Source organism: Schistocerca nitens, chromosome 5 (assembly GCF_023898315.1).
Source record: "Schistocerca nitens isolate TAMUIC-IGC-003100 chromosome 5, iqSchNite1.1, whole genome shotgun sequence".
Lineage (NCBI taxonomy): Eukaryota > Metazoa > Arthropoda > Insecta > Orthoptera > Acrididae > Schistocerca > Schistocerca nitens.
Genome location: NC_064618.1, coordinates 330,247,398 through 330,266,215, shown reverse-complemented (window position 1 = coordinate 330,266,215; position 18,818 = coordinate 330,247,398). Strand labels below are relative to the sequence as shown.

General features: G+C 44.5%; 1 protein-coding gene across 4 annotated transcripts in view; it reads right to left on the bottom strand.

Moving 5' to 3' along the window:
• The window catches only part of LOC126259339 (cysteine-rich protein 2-binding protein), a 210,896-nt gene extending 193,379 nt beyond the window's left edge, over positions 1–17,517 (bottom strand). For all 4 annotated transcript variants that reach the window (XR_007546503.1, XM_049956045.1, XM_049956046.1 and 1 more), the window contains exon 1: positions 17,198–17,517. Coding sequence is in view for 3 of the 4 variants with exons in the window: in XM_049956045.1 (XP_049812002.1) it covers positions 17,198–17,394 (197 nt within the window). In the remaining variant the exon portion in view is untranslated. The remainder of the gene's footprint in view (positions 1–17,197) is intronic.
• Between the last annotated feature and the right edge of the window lie 1,301 nt (positions 17,518–18,818).

The following is an 18,818-nucleotide window of genomic DNA, read 5'->3' as shown; positions in this document are numbered from 1 at the left end:
TGTTAATAACAAATTTCATAAGTGAATATATATATTGTGAGGCTACAGTGAAGATCCCTAGCTCTTTAACTAAGTGTCTGCAGGATGATCTTGGATGATCCCCAGCAATTATTCTGATTACACGCTTTTGTGCAATGAACACTCTTTTACTCAATGATGAGTTACCCCAGAATATGATGATATAAGAAAGCAGAGAATGAAAATAGGCATGGTAAGCTAATTTACTGAGTTGTATATCGCCAAAATTTGCAATGAACCTAATAGCGTAAGTAGCTGAACTCAAATGTTTCAGCACATCTTTAGTGTGTTTTTTTCCAGTTCAACCCCTCATCAATGCATACACCTAGAAATTTTGAATATTCTTCCTTAGCTACCGATTTCTGAATGAAGTATATACACTCCTGGAAATGGAAAAAAGAACACATTGACACCGGTGTGTCAGACCCACCATACTTGCTCCGGACACTGCGAGAGGGCTGTACAAGCAATGATCACACGCACGGCACAGCGGACACACCAGGAACCGCGGTGTTGGCCGTCGAATGGCGCTAGCTGCGCAGCATTTGTGCACCGCCGCCGTCAGTGTCAGCCAGTTTGCCGTGGCATACGGAGCTCCATCGCAGTCTTTAACACTGGTAGCATGCCGCGACAGCGTGGACGTGAACCGTATGTGCAGTTGACGGACTTTGTGCGAGGGCGTATAGTGGGCATGCGGGAGGCCGGGTGGACGTACCGCCGAATTGCTCAACACATGGGGCGTGAGGTCTCCACAGTACATCGATGTTGTCGCCAGTGGTCGGCGGAAGGTGCACGTGCCCGTCGACCTGGGACCGGACCGCAGCGACGCACGGGTGCACGCCAAGACCGTAGGATCCTACGCAGTGCCGTAGGGGACCGCACCGCCACTTCCCAGCAAATTAGGGACACTGTTGCTCCTGGGGTATCGGCGAGGACCATTCGCAACCGTCTCCATGAAGCTGGGCTACGGTCCCGCACACTGTTAGGCCGTCTTCCGCTCACGCCCCAACATCGTGCAGCCCGCCTCCAGTGGTGTCGCGACAGGCGTGAATGGAGGGACGAATGGAGACGTGTCGTCTTCAGCGATGAGAGTCGCTTCTGCCTTGGTGCCAATGATGGTCGTATGCGTGTTTGGCGCCGTGCAGGTGAGCGCCACAATCAGGACTGCATACGACCGAGGCACACAGGGCCAACACCCGGCATCATGGTGTGGGGAGCGATCTCCTACACTGGCCGTACACCACTGGTGATCGTCGAGGGAACACTGAATAGTGCACGGTACATCCAAACCGTCATCGAACCCATCGTTCTACCATTCCTAGACCGGCAAGGGAACTTGCTGTTCCAACAGGACAATGCACGTCCACATGTATCCCGTGCCACCCAATGTGCTCTAGAAGGTGTAAGTCAACTACCCTGGCCAGCAAGATCTCCGGATCTGTCCCCCATTGAGCATGTTTGGGACTGGATGAAGCGTCGTCTCACGCGGTCTGCACGTCCAGCACGAACGCTGGTCCAACTGAGGCGCCAGGTGGAAATGGCATGGCAAGCCGTTCCACAGGACTACATCCAGCATCTCTACGATCGTCTCCATGGGAGAATAGCAGCCTGCATTGCTGCGAAAGGTGGATATACACTGTACTAGTGCCGACATTGTGCATGCTCTGTTGCCTGTGTCTATGTGCCTGTGGTTCTGTCAGTGTGATCATGTGATGTATCTGACCCCAGGAATGTGTCAATAAAGTTTCCCCTTCCTGGGACAATGAATTCACGGTGTTCTTATTTCAATTTCCAGGAGTGTATTTACTAATGGTGTCATTCCATTTACTGTGAATCCCAGCGGGTGACTTCCAGTTACTCAGAGCATTTAATATTTCATTAGTGAAAGTATATATAGCATTTTCCGTTGAAAAACCTTTCTGGAAACCAAACTGACATTCTGTTAAAACTTTATTTTTACAAAGGTGTGAAGCTACTGCACAATACATTACTTTTTCAAGAATTTTGGATAAGGCAGTCAGAAGAGAGATTGGGCGGTAGTTGTTGACGTCAGACGTATCACCTTTTTTATACAGTGGTTTAACAATGGCATACTTCAGTCTATATGGGAAAATACCCTGCTTCAGAGAGCTATTACATATGTGGCTAAGAATCACACTTATCTCCTCGGAACAAGCTTTTATTATCCTGCTGGAAATGCCATCAATTCCATGTGAGCTTTTATTCTTGAGAGAGTTTATTATCTTCCTAATTTCAGAAGGAGAGGTGGGTGGAATTTCAATTGTATCAAATTGTGTGGGTAAGATCTCTTCCATTAATTACCTTGCTTCTTCTAATGAACATTTAGATCCTATTTTCTCTACAACATTTAAAAAATGATTATTCAAAATGTTTTCGACTTTCGGCTTGTTGTTTGTGTTGTGAAGTTTCCATTCGCTTTGATGGTAATGACGTCACCCTGTACTTTTGATAGCCCTGCCTCCCCTGTAATAACATTCCAAACTGTTTTGATTTTGTTATCAGAGGTATTAATCTCAGACATGATGCACATGCTTCCGGACTTTTTAATAACCTTTCTTAATGTAGCACAGTAGTTTTTATAATATTTCGCTGTTTCTGGGTCATTACTCTTTCTTGTTGTTAGATACAGTTCCCTTTTGTGGTTACAAGATATTTTCATTCCTTTAGTAAGCCAAGGTTTTTTGCATGGTTTCTTATAATTTGATTTAGCTACTTTCTTGGGGAAACAGTTGTGGTGCCAATGAGGTCGACACCAGTATCGATCTGAGTATCGTCTTTGAACTAAGCTAAACGTTATCTTTGTGCAGTTCCGCCATTCAGTTCTGTGTAAGCCTTGCCTGTGTAAAGAGGTGAATAAATGAGCTACTGTAAAATGGGAGTGGTGTTTGGTGAAACCAAACTGAACTTCCTCCCCACTGGTGACCCCGAGTTGTAACGTCTTCCGTTTACGCCGTTTCACTGTGTCCGCGGCCTCCGGATCCGTTATTTTCGCGTGTATTACATCAACACAACATTCGAACAATGACTTCGGCCCAACACCTAACGCCGGATTTTGTGATCGACATGCATCATGTTGCGGGCGATGTACACCTGCCAGGACTGCAACATGATGCCTCTCACTCGACGATTACGCTGCTTTAGCCGGACGTTTTCGAGCCTGCAACAATAAGTGAGGTTAGGAGTGTGCATGACTCCAGCTATCAAACGCCTTTGTTCCCTCCACATGCGCCCTCTCTTATTGACTGTGCAGTTACCTCTCACGGATCTCCGTGCAGTGCGGTACCAATGCCAATTTCTGCAAATGATTCGTTGGACAACTTACCATCACCAGGACAACGGTTTACTACGCTACAATCCATGCCGTACCAAACGGATACCCACCACGTGGCCGGAACTGCTTCGTTCACAGGTCAACCTCCTCAGCATCCTACCACGCCCGCGCCTACCTCGGTTCAGCATCAGCACATGCCTTAATACTTTGATACCTCGGACTGCAACACGAACAAAAATTTGTTATCTGTGCCTGACCTCCACCGCCGTCCCACTGCTACGCCTCAATGTTTTGTGCCACGACATTCACCTTATCCGCACACCGTTTTGAGTGGAGTGACTATGAACAGTGAACATTCGCACATTCCGTCCTACGTTCAACATCCATTTCCCACACTGTGCTTCTGGACAGCCCACACTTCCGCAGCCTCCCTGCAACACAGGTGGCCGTGGCTCTGATCAAATGCCGAGCTTTCCGCGGACTAAAACTTTGAACCTTTTCCTCACCTGTCACCCACACGCCGGCTGCAGTCGAGCTTCCGCTACCGTCCTCAGCACATCTTGGTGCCTCATCCGCGTCGGTCTTCCGTGACGCGTCAATTCGAGCACACCCGCAACGTGTTGAGCTTCCATAACCGCAATTGACACATTACGGTGTCTCACCCGCGTCACGACGGATTGCACTCAACCACAACGTGTCACTTTCACGCTGCCACCCGGACAGCCGTCGTTGCCACATCCCCTGGAGGCACACTCTCCTGGAATACTACAACAACAACAGCTCGATTGAGGCAGTGCCCCGACGAACTCAACTCAACCCGTTCTTCCGAACATTCTACAATGCTTACCGACGCTGCCGCCATTTAAAACCTGACAGAGTAACAACCTGGTTCAAAATTGTTGACCAAGTGTTCGACCATTACAAACTCGATGAGTCAATCAGGTTTCTGTGCCTCATCACCCACCTGCAAAACCAGGACGACTTGATTGCTGACCTGGTCAACACCCGGGACTCATCTACCCGGTACTCTCTAGCCAAAGAGACACTTCTATGCCAGCTTGCACACTCAACTGAGGCAGCAATACAGCAAGTGCTCCACGTCAAGTAACTAGTCAACGACAAACCTTCCCAGCTCTGGAGATGGCTACGTGCCCTGGTCAGCGCCGATCTATTCTATGACACAGCTCTCCTCGCCATCTGGTCAGATAAACTATCTCCTCACATCTTCTTTGCTCTGGCTCAAAGGCCTCCTGAACCTGTCGAGCAAAGAATGACGGTTGCTGACAAGCTACATGATGCATCACTGCTCCATTTCGCCAGCCGCTGCCTACCTGACAAGTCTCAGGTTCAGGCTCATCGCCCTGCGGCCGGACGCGGCCAGGGCCGTACTGTGCCACCTGTTCCGCTTGCCTCAGGAAGCGGTAAACAAGCAACTGGGATGTCACCTGCTCTTCTGGCAGTCACGCCCCCTCCTGCAACTGAACCTGCTGCGGCCACCGAACCTCGGCCACCGCCGCTGGCAACGAACTTTCCACAGGAAATGGAACCACACTACCCGTACAGTTACTTCTACACACGGTTTGGTGAGGCAGCACGGAACCACAGGCCACCCTGCTACTTCCCAAACGCCAATCACAGGTAGGTTCGGGTGCCGCCTCCTGTGCACAACATGACAGGCACCCACCAGTGCTCCATTCTGTCCGGGAATGACCAGATAATTGTGGACGACTTTACGTTAAAGACATTTCGTCGGGATACCTTTTCCTAGTGGACACAGGCGCCAATGTTTCACTGCTGCCCACTGCTGCGTCGTCGAACATCCGCCCTCATCATACTTCACTGCAAGCCGTGAATTCCACTAAACTACAATGCTTGTGTTCAACCTCACACATCGTCTCACTCTCCACAAACTGCAAACTTGAGTAGACTTTTTTAGTGTGCAAAATTGACGAACCTATACTAGGTATTGACTACTTGCGACACCACAAACTTTCACCGGACCTAGTGTGAAACACCGTGTTTCACCATCCGCCAAAGACTCACTTCCCCTGTGCTCCGTCGAGCAACCCACCACGTGACACATCGGTCCGGGCTCATCTCATCCGTACATGCTTGTCTCTGTTGACAACATTACAAGAAACCACGCATAAGTGCCTTGTCGAGCTTGAACACGTCGCTCACCTACGCAAGGAAAACTCCGAGCTCTCCCTCCGGCTCCACGAAACACAGCTCCAGCTCTCTGATGCAGCAAAGGAATTACAGACATTACAGCAATGACAAACCAAGGTAAGTAATTGTGCTGAATCTGCTTGCAATCCCAGCAATCGAGCTTCCGTGTGTTTACCTCCCGCTACCCCTTGCAACTGTGCTATCAAGACTGCCATAACGTGTACTGACAGTTCTGCAGGGCCACACCCTCCTAACACGGCAGCGTTTGACACTCGGCCGGACACAAGTGTGCATGCGTGACGAGTGTCACGTGTTCCTGAACTAACAGCTCTTACCCCGCCGCTCGCGGTCTGCACCTCAAACAATGAACTTCGGCACCTGCGCGCCACCGTGAGACCGCCACTGACAATGCAAACAGTGCACTCGTGCCAAGTGTTTCACCCGTGACCGTGCTGCCACAGGCCATGCCCTTGGACAATGGTCTCACTAACGCTTCACAAGCTCTACCGAGCTCACCCGACCACGGTGCCACTGCTTTGGGCCAGTGGTCATCTTGTCACGTTGACTCCTGGGACACTTCGCCGCCTCGGCTCCCGTCAGATCCGCCGAGTGGCTTTGAACACCACGACCTCGCCTCGCCCGCCCCGCCCGGCACACATCATAAACAAACCGCCTCCCATGCTGCCAGCAACATTTCTGTTGTCACCAACGGCACGGTTCACAAGCTTCGCCTCACGCCAGGCCCCCCGATCTCCAGTAAACCACGTCGACTTTGTCCCGAGCGCCTCTCCAACCTTAAAAAGCAGATTTTTGAACTACTATGCTCCGGCATCATTGAACCCTCTGCCAGTAGCTGGTCTACACCCATTCATATGACACCCAAGAAAGACGGGTCCTGGCGCATGTGCGGAGACTACCATCGACTAAACACATGAACTTTTATGGACACCTACCCCATACCCAACATTGCCGACTTTACCAGTTCCCTCGCAGGTGCGACCACGTTCTCTGTCATTGATTGCAAACGGGCCTACCACCAGATCCCCATGGCTCCTGAAGACATCGAGAAGACAGCAATCACCACCCCAATCAGGTTATTTCAGTTCCGATTCATGCTCTTCGGTCTGAAAAACACAACCCAGACCTGGCAACACTTCATCAATGAAGTGCTATTCGAACTAAAATTCTGCTTTGCATATCTTGATGACATTCTTGTGTTCAGCTCCTCCATCGAGGACAACATTCGACATGTGCAAACTGTTATGAACACTCTCGCGGCAGTAGGCATCGAGACCAACCAGGACAAATTGCAGCTACATCAACCCGTTGTCACGTTTCTTGGTTTTCGGGTCTCTGCCAACGGCATTTCATCGTCCCCTGAGAAAGTACAAACAATACTAAACCTACCCAGACCTTCGTCATTCAAACAGCTCCGGCGCTTTCTGGGGACAGTTAATTATTATCGCCAACATCTACCTCTGGCTGCGGAGATTCAGGTTCCACTGACGGACCCCTTGGCAGTCACCAAGACTTCTGGATCTCGGCCCGTTCCATGGACCCCTGCTATGACTGCCTCTTCCACTGCCCTCAAAAATCTTCTTGCCGAGGCCTGCACCATCACGCATTCTCATCCCAATGCGCAGCTTTTCATCACCACAGACGCGAGCGATACTGCCATTGGCACTGTCCTTAGCCAGACAGTCGACGGCCATGCTTCACCTCTGCAATTCTTCTCGAGTAAGCTCACCAAAGCTCAACGGAAATATTCCGCGTTTGACAGGCAGTTGCTCGCGGTCTACGAAGCGATCAAGCATTTTAAGACTGACATTGAGGGACGCCCTTTCTATGTTTTAACAGACCACAAACCGCTGGCTGCAGCCATTACAAATCCGCCAGCTGACCCGCCTCCTCACCGCTTCAGATACATGGACTTCATATTTCAGTTCACCACCGATGTCAGACACATAAAGGGTGCTGACAATATAGTTGCTGATTTCCTTTCACGAGTCAACGCCGTTCATTTGCTGTTAGACCTCTCTGAACTGCCTAACCTCCAACCCGCCGACAAGGACACGAAAAACCTGATTTCAGACTCTACCTCTTCACTACACTTCGTCCACACCACTTTCCCTGGCATTTCTGGTGAGATCTGGTGCGACGACAGTATGGGCACGTTACGCCCCCTCATCCCAACCATGCTCCGTCGAGCTGTCTTCAACGCACTGCATAATTTAGCCCACCCCGGTGTTCCTGCGTCCGCCCGCCTCGTAGCGGAGCACTTTGTGTGGAGAAATGTCAATAAGGACTGCCAGCAATGGGCACGCTCCTGTGTCGCGTGCCAATGGTGCAAAGTACACAAGCACACTTTACCCCCCCTCAGTGCCTTTTCGATCACTCCTGGGCGTTTCCAGGATATTCATACTGACATTGCCGGCCCTCTCCCCCCTCTAACGGCTTTCGTTATATTCTCTCGTCCATCGACCGAACAACTTGCTGGGTCAAGGCTGTCCCCCTCCCCAATATCACGGCTGAAACCGTTGCTCAAGCTTTCGTCGAGTCATGGGTATCGCGTTTCGGATGTCCAGCTATCATCACGACTGACCAGGGCAGACAATTTGAGTTGGCCCTATTCAACGAGATTTGTAACATTTGCAGCATCCAGCGCATCCATACCACAGCATATCACCCGCAAAGTAACGGGCTAGTTGAGTGCTGGCACCGCACTTTCAAGGCGGCTCTTCGATGCCACGACTCTCTATGGACGGAGGCCCTTCCGCTTGTGCTACTCGGCATTAGTGCGATCTATAAGGAAGACCTCAAAGGCACAATAGCCGAGTTCGTATACGGCCAGAACATTGTTCTCCCTGGCGAACGTGTGAGCCCTTCCGCTTCTCTCCCTCAGTCTGACTTACCTTCCTTCGTTGACTGCATCAGACGCCATTTCCTCAATCTCCACATTCCTCCGCCCGCCAGCCATTCCTGCCCTAAGGTTCACGTCTCGAAATCTCTGGACAATTGCGAGTATGTCATGCTCCGAGATGACACTGTCCGTGCTCTCATCCAACCTCCATATACCGGCCCGTACCGAGTTCTCCAGCGATCAGCCAACACCCATGGCATCCACATAATAGATTCAGCTGTTACAGTCTCTCTCAACAGACTTTAGCCTGCTCATGCCGAGCCCGCTTCTACCCCCCTTCAGGCCATGACCACGCCCCTCACTGTCGTGGCTCACGATGCTCCGACCACTCCCTCCACGTCGGACTTACACACTCGGTCGAATGAATTCCAGCTCCAATCATCGAGCTCTTCTCTGACCTCGCCCTCCACTCCGGTCTCACGCACTCCGTCGAGTGATCACATGCTCCCCACACTGAGCTTACCTATGATCACGCCCTTGCTGCCGGGCCCTTCTCCGGTCCCTTCGACCTCTCCCCCGTCGCCTGCCTCACCCTGTCAAGGTTTCTCATGCCGCCCCCCCCCCATCTTGAAGCTCTCGCTCGAGGTGTTTGTGCCTGTCCCCCCTGGACATAATCCAAGACATCTCTATAATACTACGCGATGACACTCTGTTTGTCATGTGTTTCCCTTCATCTGGTGCTCATGACACAACCTCCGCCATTCCCTGCCACCTGGTGAAATGTGTTCCCCTCTCGCCTGACGTCGACCTGAACATGCTTCGTGTGTTCGCCACGCCCACTGGAGACATCGTCGTCGCCGCTCTACTCCACCTGCAGTCTGCCGGCCTCCCTGCGCCGCGCTGCCAGCACGCCCGGTACGACGCCCAGCGCGCTTCAACGACTTCCACGTTGGGCGGCCGAAACTTCCTTCATGACATCTACCGACACAGCTCCCCACTGATGCTGTTGAGCTGACCGTAGTCCGGCTCCCACCGACCCCCCCCCCCACCCCAGCCTCTAAAGAGTACTCCGTACTGCAGGGGGGGGGGGGGGGGCGCTATGTCGCGCCGATGAGGTCGACACCAGTATTGATCTGAGTATCATCTTTGAACTAAGCTAAACATTATCTTTTCGCAGTTCCACCATTCAGTTCTGTGTAAGCCTTGCTTGTGTAAAGAGGTGAATAAATGAACTACTGTAAAATGGGAGTGTTGTTTGGTGAAACCGACCCGAACTTCCTCCTCACAGTTTTCAAATTCTCTTATAAGTGTATCATGAAATAAGTTATATTTTAAATTAGCATCAAGTTCCTTGTACACCTCATCCCAGTCTAACTGCTGAAGATGTTCCCTGAAATTTCTAATTGTTGAGTCATTAATTGAATGCACAACTTTGGAGGGTAGTTTTGAATAACTGAATGGAGCTATGTCATATACTGTAACTAGCTGAGCACCATGATCAGAAAGGCCATTCTCAACAGGACAAGAATTTATGTTTTTAAACTTATCTTGGTCTATAAAAGTGTTATCTATCAATGTGCTGCTGTCCTTTACTACTCGAGTTGGAAATTAATGACAGATGGCAAATTGAAAGAACCGAGCAAGACTTCCAGGTCATTCTTCCCATTACACTCTTTCAGTGAATCAACATTGAAGTCCCCACAAATAATAATTTGCTTTCCCCTATATGACAGATAGCACAAGGCATCCAAGTTTTCCAGGAATAAATTAAAGTTTCCTGAAGGGGACCTATATTCTGTTACAATTATAAAAGAGTCCTCCTTCACTTTAAGTTGACAGGCACATGCTTCTATATGTTGCTCTAGACAAAAATTTTTTGTATCTAAGCTTTCTACACAGTGATAACTTTTGACATAATGGCAACTACTACTCTCATCTTATTCTCTCTACTCATATGTGCAGCTAGTTTATAACCACTGATATTTACATTTTCCATATCAGACACAATGTGATGCTCAGGCAGGCATAGTACATCTATTATATTATCAGATTCACTGTCATCTAAAGAAACCAGGAGCTCATCTCCTTTATTCATCAATCCTGGAATATTTTGGTGAAAACTGATAACATTATTTTTTACTTTACTTTTGCAAGAATCTACTTTTTTCTTTAATCCACCTATATTTTGGTTAAATATAGTAACATTATTATTTACTTTACTGTTGTGAGAATATTGTGAGTTTTGGACCTCTTTAGCGCCTGCCTGCCTGAACCTCTCATTGGACACTGATATTAGTCTAAGAAAGAGGTACATCCATGAGTACTAGTATCCCCCCTTATGGATTTCGCTAACAACCCTTCCAGTTTACCCTTCCCTTTCCTATTGACGTGTAGGCCATGCCTTGTAAAATCCCCCCTATCAATAGCCTCAACAGGAACCAATCCAATGTCTGACAGAGTGGCTGCCCTATGCAACTGATCCAACTCCATATTTACCCTCCTGACAGAGCGGTTCAACTGGGGATGATCATGCCGCACGAAAGCAGGCACCAGCCCAACATTGTTATGGGTCATTGCAGAAACTATTTTCACCAGGTCACACACAATACTGTAGCCCTGATTCCTATCAATACTGTTTCCCACTCCACCCACTATCATCAAATGATCCTGCTTTGAGAAACACTTGCACAAGGAACCTCCTATATCCTCTACCACCTGTCTAAGACATGCACTTGGCTTGAAAAAGTTTGTGACCTGTTACCTGTCACCTAACTTTTCCCTGTAAAATCTGGCCCACGCCTCTTCCATAGCTGCTACCTAGCGACAGAACTTTCCTCTTACTTTCTACTTGTTTTGAAACAGTAGGTTTCCTAGGGAGATTCGGTTGCATCTTAACTACATCTACTAGAGCCTCTTGCTGTGGCAGCAAGGCAAATCCACTGGTTGTGCCAATTGGGAAACTGTAACACACTGTTCTCTTTCTGTGACCCCTGTTCCCAGCTACCACTTCCCACCACTGTTTACCCTTAACCTCTTCAGTTCCTCCCTCGCTCTGTCCAAATCAGCCTGAAGGGTTCTAATTTTCTCCTCCTGTTCAGCTATAATCCATCTCCATATAAGTGAGAACAAGTTTATTGTAGTTTTTCAATATATTATCAACTCTTTTTGGTATTGAGGGAGTTAATTACATTCTTACTTGCTATCACAGAGCATGAAGTATTTGAGATATGCCCATTATGTATGTGCCATTGCTTCTTACATGTACTCTACAGCTTCATCTCCTGAACTGTCCATGTCAGCCTCCTACATTTTCCAGGAAGCGACTGCTCAATAAGATGGCTAGCTGTCAGCTATTATTTACTGTTTGGCTGTTTTTTCAACAAAAAGCCTCAGACTCCTTACCTAATTTCCCAGTTTCTCTCTTAACTACTACCAATATAGAAAATTTTATCTAAGTTATTCATTTACGACACTAAACAAATGCATTTTAATTTTTTTAGCCAACAGCCTTGATGCAGTGTAACACTGGTTCCCCTCAAGTCACAGAAATTAAGGGCTGTTTAGCTTGGCTAGCACTTTGATGTGTCACTGTCAGCGTCTGCTGAGCGCTGTTGGCAAACAGCTTGAATTCAGCGCTAGTGAGGCAAACTGAGGAGCTACTGGATTGAGAAGTAGCGGCTCTAGTCTCGTAAACTGACAACAGTCGGGAGGGTGATGTGCTGACCACATACCCCTCCATATCCACATCCAGTGACGCCTATGGACTAAGGATGATATGGCAGTTGGTTAGTACCATTGGGCTTTCAAGGCCTTTTCAAATGAATAGTTTTTGATTTCTTAATCACTTTCCTTTACACAATGCACTATTTCTTGTAATATGAAATCAGATGCAAATCTCTGTTTGTTCCAGACTTGACACAAAATTTCCTTTTCCTTGTACAGTGTATTTTGATTCCTTTTGTAATACAAGACTGTCTTGAAGTCTCATTAATGCCACACTTCATTGTTTTCTTAAGATAGCTGCTGTTAAAAATTTGGAATTAACATGTGTCACATTATACACATTCTACTCGTCGGCTTCCTGTGTGGCTGCCAAGAAAGTTTCTGCTGCCTGTTCATTAATTAGTGTTCCATTATGTCAATTCACTATAACCAGATAAGTCATTTAGTATGGCTAGTTGTGCACCCATGGCCTCCATTCACTACTCGATAAATAGATACATTAATGATTGAGCATTTATCTACAAAAATGTTGTGTATTAGTGTAGTGTTCTCCTATTTGAAAATAGTTTATTTTAACAGAGTTTTATAGAAAATAAATATTAAAATCTCCACAGACTATCTGCTTTTTGTCTGTCAGATATCATGTTAATGACTCAAATATTTCTAATTATATTTGAAAATTTCATGGTGGGATCTATACACTGCAATAACTATAAATGAAATTACCAAATAAGCAGCAACCAGTCACAAGATCAAGTTTTCTTTATTTAATTTTGCATATCGATTTCGACTGATTAACAGCCATCATTGGTGCTTTCAACGTGTATGTTCCCTGAGTGATAACACTGTCTTAAACAGATGTCAAACCTTTCTCCAATAGGAATAGGCTGCTACTTTATAGTCTTCTATGTTAAACGCATGGAGTCCCGTGTTTACGCAGTGTTCAAACAGACGTAATACATAAAATTCCTTTTGGCATTATACATCACATAAACAGAAAAAAGTTCATTGCCTTTGTTTTTTAGTCTTCTAATACACTGATGTATCACAGTAAGCTTATTTAAACACTTATTTTTTGTGTGACACTTCATTTATCTGGGCCCATTTTAAAGCAGTATGTCTTAATCAGGCATTTAGCCTAAAAAAGGCTATAACTATAAATAGTTTACCTCTGATGACAGTGCCTGCCCTTCTTTTTTCAGCTAGCAGTTCACCTAATTTCTTTCACACTCTGTTAGGTTGTAGGCAATGTCTTCTGTATCCCCATCTTCCCATAGCAACAACAGACACTGCACCAATATTAACCCCACTTGAAGTCATCAGTAACCTGGACAGTTCCTGGTTAACTTGCATGACAGCTGTGTTCATCCAGGGCTGATTGCTTAACTAAAAAAATAAACACATTTGTGCGTGACATCATTGCAAACAGCTTATCCAGGTCACTACCGACACTACAGCTCTATTCTTGACCATACTGTTGTCTGTCACGCAAGTTTAAATACCTGGTCCTCTTTACTCAAATCCCCAGCCAGTGCTTCAATCTCCACTATTACCCAGACTATACTAGCACTATGTTTTACAATACCCATACTTAAGACCGGGTGTAGTTTCTCCTGCAGCTGTTACCCTACACATTTGCCTTCACAGTCAATTTGGTATAAGAAGATGCAGTGGGCTGGGAGTAAGTGCCTCATGCATCTACCTCAACCAGTCACATAACACAATTCTGTATACATCTCTATGGGAATGCCTCAGTGTTGCTGGTGTTCTATAGATGGCTATCGTTTTCACCTGCAGCTGTTTGCAGTTTCGAATTGAAAGCTGGCAACAGCACTGCCAGCCATCAGGGATGATCTTCCGCTAACTTGACTATAGCAGCAAGACTATTGTTGTTCTATTCAAGCCTCACTACGCTGTGGAAGCATGCACATTTGCTACCCACAGTCAAACTATTATAAATATTTACACAGACACCTACATAAACATCCACACTCTGCAAATGACTGAAGTGTATAACAGACGACACTATCCATTGTACAAATTACTACTGCTTTTTCCCTGTTTCATTCATATGTGGAGTGAGGAAGGACGATAGCTTAAACACATCTGAGCAAAGTGTAATTAGTCTAGTCTTGCCTTTGAGACCCTATAGGAATAGTGTCTAAATGTATTTAGTATAATCTTAGGTTCATCACTTAAAAGTTGGTTCTTGAAACTAACTACGTAGGCTTTCATGAGACAGTTTGCATTTATCCTCAAGCATTTGCTTGTCCAGTTCTTACACCATCTCTGTGACAGTCAACCCATGTGTCAAACCATTCATGCTGCCCTTCTTTGTATACATTCAATATCCCCTGTGAGCCATATTTTAAGAGGAGTCAGAGGTGGCTTTCAAGTGCTTCAGCTTTAGTTTGATATGTAACTCAACAGTGATGTAGAATCTATTCTACCCTAATGAAATTCAAGAAAATATATTTTGAAAAACGAATAGGGTGAAGCAGTATAGTGGTAGGTTGCTAGAGACAGAGAGGGTATACAAGTCAAGTTGCTACGATTCTTTTGTTAATGGAAACCTTGATGGGATCTACAGAACTTGATAAATGAATATGGGAATATAAATTTCATGAAGATGTCGGTTGCAGTTATTATAGCTGTACAATGTACTCTATACAATATTAAAGAGATACCCAAGCTATATCATCAGAAAAAACTTAAAATGTATTGTGAAATATCTTTAGCTTAACATTTATGAACATGAAATCCCATTAAATGTGATTGGATACTGACTCAACATTTTTTGACAGTTGAAGGTAAAGGAATAACACTCCTCTAAATAATGAAAGGTACACTGGTGTTACTGTGACTTCATCCATTGTTTTCAATGCTGTTGTGACTTGTCATTATGAATTAGCTTACTTATCAATACTTGAAGCTACACACTTTTATATATTATATACTACAGGGTGGAGCGAAAGTCTTGTAGAATAAGTAATCAAGTTTGTTTGCATATCTTTGTTGCAGGTAGTAGATGAGTAGAGAGCATTGTAATGGCTGTTGATAAATGGTATCAGACCAGCAGTGTGTCCTATCTTCCATGAGCAGGGCAGCCTTCAATTAGTGTAGAAAGTGTTGGAGTTGTACAACAGGCATTCTTACAAAGCCCTTCCAAATTTACTCAAGATACATCTTGCAAATTAGAGACTCCTAGGACCACAGTGCAAGGAATTCGACACAACAGATTGCACTTCATGCCCCAGATATAACACACGCATTACAACCTGATGATGGAACTTGTCGAGTAGCTTTTGCAACAGATATTGGCACAAATCAATAACAGCAGTGAGTGTCTTATACAAATTTGCTTTTCATATGAGGCTACTTTCTGGTAAAATTAGAAAGCACAATGTGTGGATACGGGATTCATTGCCTTAAATCACATTGGGGATTCCCCTAAAGTGAATGTGTGGTACAGTTTGATGCACAACAGATTCACTGGGTCTTTCTTGTTTGTCGAAAAGTCAGTAACAGCTAACACCTATCCAGTTATGTTACAATGTTTTGTGGAACCTCAACTGAGAGACTTTCTGACTGATGTGATTTTCCAACAAGATGGTACATCAACGCATTGGGGATTGCAAGTAAGAAATTTTCTAAATGAAAAATTTCGTGACTGGGGAAACATATGACTTGAAATTGAACATCAATAAGATATTCTTTGAGAAGAAATGGTGCAATGTTGTAGTTTATGGGCATCTCAACAAAAACTTTACAATGTATTCTTTGCTTTGTCACAAACCATAAATTTGTACATCCTATGCTTTTGTACAACAAATATTGATTACTGTATGAACACTTTAGGGCCACCCTGTATATTAGCTTACTTTCCTGAAAATTTTTCTGTAATTACATTCTGACCAATGTAATACCAATTATCAGGTGTAAGAGAGAACAAAACACTCAAAAACTTTAATCTGAACTGCATGTGATATAAGAATCCCCATTCAGTACCAACTGGGCATACATTGACATTGTTTCCAAGCTCTACAGAAATGTAAATAAAGTGAGTGACACATCAAGTGCTTAATTTTCCATCTTATTTATGACAATGAACAAGATCTACTTGCAAATTAAAAATAACCTTCATGCCTTCAAATTTTGTTAACAGTACCATGTAAAAATAGATTTATCAGATTTGCTTATACAGTGCTATGTAGCCTATCTATATAAATCATTGTTAGCATTATGTTCACTATGACCTCTGGAAGAACAAGTGGGGCTTATTCATCACATCACAAAGTGATATGTCATCTCTCAACACATCATGATACCAATTAATCCCAAGTCATAGAATACTTGTCTTTCACAGCACAGTGTCAAAATGTTGAACATAAGTTACTGAGAGAGGAAACAACAAAATAAATAATTATGATTATTGACACTGTCTTCCATTTAGGTTGTTTTATTTAAGTTGTCACTAGTATTGGTCCTTGCAACGTTCAATAGTTTCGTAGTTCAAAAACTTTCAAACAGCAGCAAATTCTGAACTAGCAATGTATACTCTGCAAAAAGAACTATCACCAACATTCACTCCTTCCTTTCTTTATCAAAACTAGGCTTGTATACCTCATTTATCACCTATTTTCCTGAATGTTTGCACTGTAGATATTTTCAGTGACAGGTAGTATGTGTGTAACCATTCTACATGTTTTCGCCTCTCTACGAATTTCGCTGTAATCACAACATTCATGAAAAATTAACCTCAAATAAGAAACGACATAAAAACTCTAAAATGTAAGTGAAACAAAAAATGAGTAAGTCTGAGAATGGATGTTAAACAGCCGAAATCACATTTCCCCAGCGTTAGCACAACAAATGATGAGTTTTGGAGTACCATGGAAACGAATTAACTGTGCCAGTTACGAGGCGTTTTGCGTGCGAACTGCCGTAAGAACTTCTAATGTTAATGAGATCACCAGGCCTTAACTCTAAATTTATTTGATTTTTGTAAAATATTTTAATGTACAACAAATAAACTCGTTCAACTTCGTGATGACCATTAAATATTTTGTCAGTGATGACGCTCATTTGGGATCAGAATGTATTCGACACCCTACATTGTAATTCTCCTTACTCACCACGAAAGTTTCTGTCTCCAGAACTCTTCAGTTTTCCAGAAACTGCAGTCGGAACAAGTGTAATCGAAGAAAACATCCCCTAGCAGTGAGCCTGGTAGTCTTCCTGCACTTACACAATTCGGATGCACATTTTTCCTACACACATTACACGTTAAAAACGGTTCTTTATCCTTAGCGCATTTAAAACACGATCTCATTTTTAATTTAAAATGTATTGCACTTGTTTACATTGATTAGAACGCACAACTACATCTTTTCAAAACACACTATTTCCATTTTAAATCAGCCGCGTAGTGCTTTTATCTTCGACGTGCGCTTATTTCCCAAGCGAAAAAATCTTTCCGAGCAAAGTTTCTCACTTTTACCACCAGCCAAAGAGCGCTCACACTCGTTCCTAGGACCTGTGTCTAGAGACAGCAAATCTTGATGCCGATCGGCTGGTCTCGTGCCTGCAGCCCGAAGCGCTATTGGGGGTAGATAGCGAAATCTTTTAATACTCACAGCAATCTTCTGAGTATAATTTAGAATTTATTCAATTTCGAAGATTGTTACTGGTGTAAATATTCACATATACATTTAAGAGACTTTAGGTGCGTAAAAATTTCATGATATTTACAACAATGACACATTATTACATATCATCGTCATAATCATCATCATGAAATCGGCTATCGAGGACCTTTGTCGATCATGCACCGACCTCACAATGCTCCTCCTTCTTCTTCTTCTTCGGTTATCAACCCACAGGTTGGTTGGCAGCAGCACGCCATTCCGTTCTTTTGTCAACTTTCTTCTTCATATCTGCATAGGTCTGGCACCCGATGTCATTTATTACTTGTTGAATGTAGCTTAATCTAGGTCGTCCTCGGCGAGTTCTTCCTTCAATGATTCCTTCTAATATTCTCTTAATGAAATTGTTATGCCGTAAAATGTGACCTATGAAGGTTATTCTTCTTTTCTGTATATTTCGCCAAAGAGATCTGTTTTCTTTCACTCTTCTGAGGACATCTTCGTTTGTAGCCTTGTCTCGCCAGCTGATTTTTTCCATTCTCCGGTAGCACCACATTTCGAATGCCTCTAATCTTCTCTTTTCTTCTTTTCCACTAGTCCAAGTTTCACATCCGTAAAGGGCTGTACTCCACACATAGGTTTTCATGACTCTCTTTCTTACGTCTAAACTAACATTTCTACTCGTCAGTAAGTTTCTTTTTCCATTGAATGCTATTTTGGCAAGTTGTATTCTGTTTTTAATGTCACTTTTGCTCCTTCCATCTGCTGTTATTTTGCTACCTAAGTAGTTAAATTCTGTAACCTGCCCTAGTTTCTCTCCCTTTATTGTTATTCGTATGGGTTCATTGTAGTTCAGGGCGCCACTCACCATCACTTTAGTCTTTTTCTTATTTATTTTCATTCCATACTGTTCTTTTAAGGTGTTTTCCATTTCATTGAGTGCGGCTTCTAAATCTTCTTTCCTTTCTGTAATTATGGCGATATCATCTGCATATCGCAACATATCTATTTTCATTCCGTTAAGTTTTATTCCTACTTCAATATTCTCTCTTATTTTATCTATTGCTTCTTGGATATATGCGTTGAAAATTACTGGAGATAGTGGGCATCC